We start from the raw sequence: 10510 nt of genomic DNA on the forward strand, positions 1-10510 counted from the left end.
CATTAGGATCCAAAGGCAGTTTTAGGTGTATCCAAGGGCTAGCAAATACCCATTTGTATTTTTGCCTTTTGAAACACAACTTACACCCTCGCCGCAATGCTGTAGGCACAAGCTGTGTTTAAATTTCAAACAGGTTCATTTGGAATAGGTCAAGGCTGGGCTGTCACTTGAGGGAAGCTCAACTCTACCTGTATTCTACACACATGCCAAGCACTAAAAGCTACACCTCCACTCCCATACTGAACATTCATCAGAACTGAACAAGTAAGAATATTACAATATGAGTATTGCCAGGGCTTTTTTCAGCTGGAATGTGGTGGAACAGAGTTCCGGAACCTCTTGAAAATGGTCACATGGCTGGTGGCCCCACCCCCTGATCTCCAGACAAAGGGGAGTTTAGATTGCCCTCCGCGCCACTCCAGCCCTTTAGACGGCAATCTAAACTCCCCTCTGTCTGGAGATCAGGGGGCGGGGCCACCAGCCATGTGACCATTTTTGCTGAGGGCAACCCACTGAGTTCCACCATCTCTTTTCCCAGAAAAAAAGCCCTGAGTATTGCAAATTAATGATTTTCTTCCCAACACCAGTTTGTGCTGAACTGGGGATTACTCTCAGGCAAAACTTAAGTAAGCCAATGTGTTGAGGTCCCACAGCTTGGGTGAAAATGGGGATAAACTCAAGAGTTGGCTTTCATTTACTCTCTTCTTAAGTTTCATCTGCTGGGGTTAGGAGCAATGGCTGTTTGTTGTATTCTTTTCTTTTAAGGGAGTTTTTAATTCAAAAGATAGTCTTTACAGAGTTGCTGACATTTTGATTCCTTTGGCAGCCAAAATCTTAGTGCACTGTGCAGTTGGGATAAGCCGGTCCTCTTCCTTGGTGCTGGCATACCTCATGATCTACCACCATCTCCCTTTGATTAAAGCGATTGAGGCAGTGAAAAAGCATCGGTGGATTTTCCCCAATCGAGGCTTCCAGAAACAACTGAGAAATCTGGATGTGCAGCTAAGACAACACTAAACAAAGCAACCACAACCCCTCAGGATTAGGAAAAGAAACTATTCTTTAGTCATATACTAAAAGACATTAAAATTTGTTCTTCATATTATTTTTTTGGTCAATAAAATAACAACTTGTTCATGTAGGTAGCTGAAACAAGTTTACCCTGTTTGTATGCAGCAAGGATTGCATACAATCCTTGTAGGCTAACAAGGATTCCATTGTATTATTGCTTTTTAATGTTTGTATTCCTATTTTAAAATTGTACTACCAGTTTTATTGTTTGCATTTATATTATTTTAATAATGTTTTAATATTATCCTATAAACTGCTTGAAGCACCAAATATGGTGGAGAGGCAGTAAGTTTATTGAATGAATGAATGAATGAATGAATGAATGAATGAATGAATGAATGAATGAATGAATGAATGAATATAGCATTGTCAGCTCCAGCTGAAGATTTGGGGGTGCTGCCTGGGGAGAACAGGTTTTGGGGAGGGAGATCAGCAGGGTTGTGATCCCACAAAGCTGCCATTTTCTCCAAGGGAAGAGATGTACATTAAACGTTAAGTACTGGCACAACAGGTGCAGCCCTCTGAGCATATTAACTGGTACACAGATTCCTTGTTTGAGGAAGTGCACAAGTGCTTCATCATGACACCTCTCCCCAGGACAAAAAAACACACATATTTCTGTTTTACCTGATAAAATGGAGAAGAAGAGAACTATGTCAGCCTCTTTGGATCCCCCTTGGTGAGAAAGATGGAGTATAAATGTGGTAAGTAAATGAATTTTCAACTGAATTGATGTAACAGCTGGATGGAGATGGAACAACACTTACAAACTCTTTTCCTTCCACTTCGTCTGAGAACACCTTGGGGAATTCATTGGTTACCTTCTGTAGTAGTTCTGTGCTTCTGGCAGGAATGCCTTGAATGGTGATTCCAGTTTGGTTGAGCTGCCTAGTTCCTCCCTAAGAATCGTTTGTGCTGATCTCTTGTGATGGTGAGAAGAGGTTTGGAAAGGTTTGGTTCCTGTCACAGTTTCCCCAAAGGACATAGAGGACAATTGTGAGGGATGCATGTTGTTTATCTCCAGAATCAAAGATGATTTCCTTCGTGCAGCTATGGCCAGCAGTGAGCACCGTTGCAAACATTTCAGAGCCCCGAAGCTCCTTGGCTTGGAACTTCTGAGTGTTTTTCACCCTCCAGGCTGTTCTCTCTCACGAATAGCAAGGATGGCACAAAGCCGGGTGGTGCAAAGCTCTTTGTGGACTTTGTAGTCAACTCACACTGAATATCTTACGCTTTACTTTAGTTCTCATTGATTAAAATGAGTGCCATACAACCTCATAACTTACACAAGGGTTTTTTCCCCCAAACCAACGATGGCAAGAATTCTGTAATATAAACCAGCATAAAAAGTTCTAGGTATGCTTTGGGTGGACCAAAATTGGCCACAGATACAGAAATATTGCACCACAACGCTTAAATTGCTGCATTTCAGATGTAATTCATTGGATTCTTCTGAAATCTGGCCAGATTTCAACCCTCGGATGATATCATCTTGGGAGCTTGGTTTTGAACAACAAAACTAGATTAAGGCTGAAGGGAAACTGAGGCTGAACGAGCCTGCAATTTGAAATTTATAGACAGAACAAAACACCCAAACTTTGTTTTGCATGCTGTCCATGTAAGTTTTTCGACATTTTCCACGCTCACTGTGAAAAGTTATGATGATATCCCTCTTGTCCAAACTGGGCAGGGGCTGTGGCTTAACGGTAGAGAGTCTGTTTGGCACGCATGCATCTCAAATTAAATCTGCAGGCTCTCCCGTTAAGAAGATCAGGTCATAGGCTATGAACATCCAGGGAGATTTCAATAGGATTAAAATGTTGTCAGAGAGAAGTGGGAAACTTTTCAGGAAGCTGAGCGCTATCCTTTTTGGAAGCTGTAGTGAACGGTTTTATCTATCCCACTTTCCCACTCCCTGGGCAGTGCAATGGTAGGATTCTTTCACTAATACCGGCTGATGGATGGTGAAATGCTTGGACAATCACCATGGGATCAACCAAAGATTCCTTATGGAGTTCCCTGAGAGATCTGATGCTGCAAAATAGTGGGAAAGAGCAGTGAGGAGCAAGGGCTATACTACAGCTGTGTTCATCAGGGCCCGAGGAATGATTATAATGCACCACACAATATGATGCAGAGAACATTGTTCATTGTGCAACTGTGTCACGATGAATGCAAGAAAAAGGACAACAAAGCGCATGCAATCCAAGGAAAAGTTAAAGATACCAAAAGAAGATACCAAAGAAAATTAAAGAGGCGACACAATAAAGATTTCAGATATTCAAAAAGGCCCCCTCCAAGCAGAGAGTGTTAAATGGGGCCACAAATTTAAATTAGTTTGAAACGAGCTTCATTGCAAAGGCTTTTCTCAGTTTTATGAGAAGAGGCGAATATCTCCCCCCACCCCAAATCCCCACTCCACTTCCTATAGGAACACTGATGGGTTAAAAACTAGTTTACATTTGTAGCGTTCAAATTCCCCAGGAATGTATTAGACACAATGACTCCCCATTTTGGCAAAATAGATTTAGGATCCTGGGTGACTCATTCTATGCTCAAGGCTTATTCTTTTTTATAATTCCCTGGAAATCAGCCTCAGGAAACTGCAAAGAAGAGCGGGCAGTGAAAGGAGTTGCGCTGGGAGCTTGTGTGAATTTCATCCATTGGATGAGTTCTGTCTACATTCTGGAATTTAACCAATTTGGAGCTTCCACCCTACTTTATGACTCCACGTTCCCAGCTTTAAAGCCCCTGATGCAGAGAGAAAGCAGGCTGGATCTTGGAATCAGGGAGACGGTGTTTTTTAAAAAGTGCCGGCTCAGAGTAGGAAATTCGGTCCCCGGAGAAGAGATGTGGCACCCCCTCTCTGGCAGAAATGCTCTTTCTACCCCCCCCGCCCGTACACTTCTTAGCCTCTCTCTTGCAATGATGCTCCTCCTTGCCCCCCCTCTCCCTTGAACAGGCAACTGGCTTCCCTGCTGCCCACCAGCACCTGTTCTGACCCGTCTTCAGTGAATTCACTATGTTCAGCTGCGGAGTCTCAACAAGCAGACCCGGGTCACTTTCTCAGGTTTCAGAGGGCAGACAGTTGCCGCTTCTATGACGATGGCTGAAGAGGACACGCTGCTGTCCGAAGACCCCGAAAGCTCCAGAGCACGCCTAGCTGAGACCCCTACTGTTAAAGAGCTAGAAGAGCTCCTCAACACAGGGAGATCTTCCTGTAACCATGTTGACGAAGTGTGGCCTAACCTTTTCTTAGGAGATCAGTAAGTATATATCTATAGAAGAGGGCAGTATAGCAGATATCTAGGATTCCTTCTTGCAACATAATTACTGCAACATCAGATTTTTATTTTATGCATTAATATTACTTCCAAGGCAAGCACACTGTGTTATGTGACTTGATTAGCTATATTTATTTATTTATGTCATTACACAGTATGAGATTAGTACAATCAGTATCAAGTACATTTCAATACAGCATCAAGGGCATTTCCATAAACAGTGCCATAGGGTAAACAGATACAAGTTTAAAAGACATAGTATTAGCAAGAATCCAATACAGAGTAGAAAAAATACTGAAGCAGAACATAATCAATTCTAGGACTAACATTAGACAACATGGAGCACTGGTGGTACATAGGAGTACATATTTAAAGCAGCAGCTAATATGTAAGGCAATATAGTGATGACGTCTGTGGTCCCTAACTCATTAGCGAAGCATCTGAGACCCCCTCCCTACAATACAGCCCTCCCATTTGAGTAAAAAGCCTTTTTGAATAGTTCGGTTTTGCATCATTTATGAAAAGCCAGGAGAGTAGAGCCCTCTGCAAATGTTCCATTACATCTTATTTAAGCAAACCAGGAGCCTGCCACGTGTACATATCGGGAGCACAATATGAGTGGGCATTGTCTCATGTGAATTGTGCAATTTGTGGACAATCTCTGCATTGCTCAATTCACAGAAAGTGGGTTCCAATTTTGCATGAGCAGAGTGGAATATCAGTCAAGCATGAACACATCCCTTTAAATCAGTGGGACTCTCTCTTGTATTCTAATCGGTAGCAGAAGGGTGTTATCCAGTTAATTACTTATAAAGTTTCTCTTTCATTTTGTGTATGCAGAATTCCTTTCAGAATTTGTATAATGGAAAGTAACATCTTCATTAACAAGCCATTTCCTGCTTTTAAAAAATGTGGAAAGATTTAATGGATTTAAGCGATGTCATCGTACCACCATCGCAGAGGGCTGATTAGGGTCCCAAATGGGCCAAAGTGGGCCCATTTGGGGCCCTGGTTAGCCCACTGCAAAGCATGTTATCAGGGGCCGAGTCCACACTACTCACCTTCAATCGGAACGCCACGGAACATTGCAAACAAAACCTGGAAGATAGCGTTTTCTCTCACGAGTTTTGCGCGGTCACACAAAACTCGCACGAGAAAATGCTATCTTCCAGGGGTTTTTTACAACATTCCGCGGCATTCTGATTGAAGGTGAGTAGTGTGGCAATGGCCATGTTATGCTTGATAACATAACTTCCCGGAAGTGATGTCGCCCCGCTGTCCTGGAAGTGCTCATACACAAACATGCCAAGAAAGGTGAGTGCCGGGACCTGGCTACCTTATTGGCAACTCTATGAAATGATCACATGCCTGAGCACTTAACCATACAAAAAAAAATCCCCTCCACATTGAAAGTATGTGAGGGAGAAGACTAAGTTAAAATCGTTCTCCCTGACATCTAGTTTTAATGTACAGGGGTTTTATTGTTGTTGTATGGTAGAGCACCCAGTTAGGTAAATCCCTATCTTAACTCTTTCTCCACTGCCTTGTGGGCACACCACCTAACCAAAATAGAGGACCTTATAAAAGTTTATAATAATAACAACAACAACAACAACATTCGATTTATATACCGCCCTTCAGGACAACTTAATGCCCACTCAGAGCGGTTTACCAAGTGTGTTATTATTATTCTCACAACAATCACCCTGTGAGGTGGGTGGGGCTGAGAGAGCTCCTAGAAGCTGTGACTGACCCAAGGTCACCCAACTAGCTTTAAGTGGAGGAGTGGGGAATCAAACCCGGCTCTCCAGATTAGAGTCCTGCTGCTCTTACTCACTACACCAAACTGGCTCTTTGGAGATACAGAAAAGTTTTCCCAGTTGCTGAGTCCGTTTAGAGCAGAATTCTCCTTTTCACAGTGGGAAAGTGGATTTTTCTTAGAAGTTCCCTGTAGAACACGAATGGATCTGGACACAAATTGTAGAAAAGACTTGCAAAAAACCTTTAAGGCAAACAAAAGCCTTTTGTTTCCCCGCTAAACTTCTTTTGTCTTCCTTTTCTTTTAGCATTTCCGCTCATAGCCGGTTTGGTTTATGGAAGATGGGCATCAGCCACATTTTAAATGCAGCTCATGGCACAATATTTTGCCATGAGCCCCATGATTTTTATGGCACCACCATTGAATACTACGGAGTACCAGCCCATGACCTTCCAGATTTTGATATAAGCCCGTATTTTTACCCGGCAGCAGAATTTATACACAAAGCCTTGAACACCCCAGGAGGTACGGAATCATTACTTTGCAATAGTTGATGCTACATAAATAGCTGAGCAATTCTCCGAGGGGAAAGGAAGGGGCTAGGGCAGAGCATCTGCTCTAAAGGCAGAAGGTCTCCGGTTCAATTCCTGGCATCTCCAGTTAAAAGGTAGTAGGTAAGGTCATGTGAAAGGTTTTTAGCTGAAACCCTGCATTTCCAGTGGATTCTCCAAGGATATATATATTGGGTCTAGTGCTATTTAACTTACTAATTTGGCATCGATGTGGAGGTTACTCATAATATGATGGGAAACTCCCAAGCAGACCATGTCGAACTCCAAACAGATCTCTCCCGCTGGATTAATGCAGCAATGGGATGGCAGATGAGCTGCAATGTAAATTTGAAGCACGTAATGTACTTTCGACTAAAAAAACCAGCCTCCTAACTTTGCAAATACACCGATGGGGGTTAATTTATTGTAACTAACTAGGATTTTTTTTTTGCAGCAATTAAGAGAAAGGTCACTAAAAACATCAGCTCAAGGCTTTTCAGCAGAGGAAAAAGCAATTATTAGAAAAGAGGCTGGAAATAAACACCAAGGCTGCTTCCACACACATTGGATAATCCACTTTCCATACTCTTTAGTGAACATTTGGAACTGCTTTTCCATGTGTGGAACAAAAAATCCACTTCCAAAGGATTGCTAAAGTGCATTGAAAGTGCATTATTCAATGTGTGTGGAAATGGCCCAAGTGTCATTTTCACGTAACAGAAATACCCTGCCTTTCTCCCCAACGGGGACCCAAAGTGGCTTACATCCTCCTCCAATCCTCCATTTTCCCTTCACAACAAAGTAGCTTCAGCTGAGAGTGTGTGACTGGCTCAAGGTCACCAAGCGAGCTTCATGGCGGAGTGGGGATTTGAACTTGAGTCTCTCAGATCTTAGCTGAAGCTCTAACCACTATACCACACTAGCTCCCTTATTATCAAGAACAACTTAAGTAGCAGATTAGGAGAGAAGGCAACTGGGGTGGGAAGCTTATTAGATATCTATAAAGTGACAGTGCTGAAGGAAGAAACACAGAGAAATTACTCAGCCTTGTAGAAAACCCTAATGCTCAGTAATTCAATTAAACTGTTTGGCAACATGTTCTGAAATAAGAAGAGGAAATACTTTGTGCAGGAAATAATTATCATGTGGAAATTGTTGCTACAGCATGTTGGAATGCCCTCTAGAATAAATGCCTTGGCCGAAAGATGAAATAAAATCAATGGAGAAGAGGTTTATCATTGGCCCTTGCTACCAAAAGTAGCTGTAGGGTTGGGGGCTCACAACTTGGGTGCATCTTAGTCAGGGGTCATTTTGTAGAAAAAGAGCTGGAGGAACTCATTAGCATAACTCATTAACATATGCCACGCCTCTTGCCATCACTGGAAGTGTGTCATTAGTATAACTGATTTGCATATGCCACACCCCGTGACATCACCTATTCTGGCTGTTTTGGACCCAATCCTGGCCATTCAGGGCTGAAATTGGGCCCAAAATGGCAAAAAGGGACTGAAAAGGGGCCCAAAATGGTCATGATCAGGCCGTTAATGAGCGGGAGAGTGATCCACCACCCGTCAGTGCCCAATCCAGGCTGAAATAGGCCCAAAATGGCCGAGAGTCAGGTGGGCGGGGCAACCTGACATGTGACCTCTTTGGGGAACTGCTGGAACTGCACTCCTGTGCATTCCCCCTCGAAATGAGCCCTGATCTTACTTAATTCTCATCAGCTGAGGCTACGAAGAACAGCCATTAATTGTAACCCTTTCTTCTAACAGAGCCAATGTGTTGAGGTCCCACAGCTTGGGTGAAAATGGGGATAAACTCAAGAGTTGGCTTTCATTTTACTCGCTTCCTAAGTTTCATCTGCTGGGGTTAGGAACAACGGCTGTTTGTTGTATTCTTTTCTTTTAAGGGAGTTTTTAATTCAGAAGATAGTCTTTACAGAGTTGCTGACATTTTGTTTCTTTTGGCAGCCAAAATCTTTGTACACTGTGCAGTTGGGATAAGCCGATCCGCTTCCTTGGTGCTGGCATACCTCATGATCTACCACCATCTTTCTTTGATTGAAGCGATTGAGGCAGTGAAAAAACATCGGTGGATTTTCCCCAATCGAGGCTTTCAGGAACAACTGAGAAATTTGGACATTCAGCTCAGATGCACAAAACAAAGCAAATGAACAGAAAAAGAGAGTACTTTTAAAGTTCTAAATAGAGATGGGCATGGACCGGGAAAATTCCAAGCCATGTGGTTCGTGGTTCGTCGTGTTTCATGAACCACGAACTCTCACGAACTGGCCCTGGTTCATGAACCAGTTCATTCAGTTTGTGAAAACATCACTTGCAGGTCAGCAGAAGGTCTGCAGAGAGCCTATCCCCCCCTCCGTTGCCTAGGAAACTGATTGATTGGCACCAGGCTGTCTGCAGTGACGAACCAAAACACAAACCAAATGAACCAGGCTAAAATTCATCACAGTTTGTGAGAAATGAGCTCCCATGAACCACCAGTTCACAAACCACAAACCGGCCTGCTTCATGACATACTTCGGTTCATATTTCAGTTCATGCCTCCTCTCGTTCTAAATCTCCTGGAATGTTTTCATAAAACTTAGCTCTTCATAGTCATTTTAGGAAGGCAACCATATTAGCAGAAAGAGGTTGGGGATCTAATAGGCCACCTACTATTTTGGACCTGCCTGGTTACTTAGATTATCAGCTGAGGACCTGTTATATGTTGTACTTTGAGGCTGTTGATGGCCACAAGGGACAGGTCTTTTTGGTGGTGGCCCCTGGAACACGGAACACCCTCTATAGGAAAATTAGGTCTCTTCTCCTTGTGGAAATCTTTTAAATGGTTTGTTCCAGAGAGCTTGGAGGAGGCTGGTAATAGTAGTACATTTTCTATTGGTATGATCTGTTTTTAAATATAGCTGCTATATGTTATGATTTTGTTGATTGTATGTCAGGTTTTATTTCGATGACTGTGTTTTTGGATTGGGGGTGGTTAGACACAACAGGGCCAGGTTATTAAACAATGCCAATGAATACTTTTTATGCTAATTTGTCTTCATCATTGTTTTTTTACAAGCAAGTTTTTTTTTTTTACAAGCAAGACAAATTCGTGGAAACTACCAGCCTGAGCTCAGCGGGTCCTCACCAGCAGGGACACCATGTACCATCTCACAGACCACAGATGGGAGGGGGTATTACTGACTCACCCTCCTCTTCCTCCACCTCCTCTCTTCTTACTCTGCTCTCTTCTGCTTGAGAAGCAAGAGCTAATATGTCTTCATCAACCCACCTTCCCTTGCCTTTGGGGGCTCCAACCCTCTTGAACTCCCACAAGATCTCAGCAGTTCCCAGGGATGCCGCCATCACTTACACACCACACCTGTGACACATACCCAAAGTAACAAAGTACCAAAGATTTTATTGTCTATAGCCATAGGCCGTCACAGATTTTCCAGACATCAACTAATAAACAGTTAAATCCAGTGTCACAGTTTAAAAAGGTTAATTAAAATTAATTAAAACAGTACAGTATACCACACTATCCCAGGAATCACGAAACAGCCTCATTCAATACCACCTTAGATCTTATCTTTTTGGCTGCGAGTGCAAACTGACTCTGTAGGACACGTGGTTACACTGTGATGGATGCCTCTTCCGCTGTCACCAGACCGGATCAGACTAGTGTGATGAACCCTAGACGTTCTCCATATTGCATTGTTGCCCCTAAGGAAGCCTACGCTGCAAAACAGATTGGCTAGCAATTTGTTGGGCGGAGTCCCAGCTACAACCCACCGGAGCATGTCCACCGTTTACACTACAGTCTTTACTACTTGGGGACGT

The 10510-nt window shown here is 43.0% G+C and overlaps 1 protein-coding gene across 1 annotated transcript; it reads left to right on the forward strand.

Moving 5' to 3' along the window:
• Window positions 1-4158: 4158 nt before the first annotated feature.
• On the forward strand, window positions 4159-9672 carry LOC129332357 (dual specificity protein phosphatase 13-like). The gene is made up of 3 exons (XM_054983436.1): window positions 4159-4337; window positions 6422-6639; window positions 8636-9672. The coding sequence occupies exons 1-3, from the start codon at window positions 4171-4173 to the stop codon at window positions 8836-8838; spliced, it is 588 nt and encodes a 195-aa protein (XP_054839411.1). The 5' UTR covers window positions 4159-4170; the 3' UTR covers window positions 8839-9672.
• The last annotated feature ends 838 nt before the right edge of the window (window positions 9673-10510 follow it).

The sequence above is a fragment of the Eublepharis macularius genome, chromosome 6, assembly GCF_028583425.1.
Source record: "Eublepharis macularius isolate TG4126 chromosome 6, MPM_Emac_v1.0, whole genome shotgun sequence".
NCBI lineage: Eukaryota > Metazoa > Chordata > Lepidosauria > Squamata > Eublepharidae > Eublepharis > Eublepharis macularius.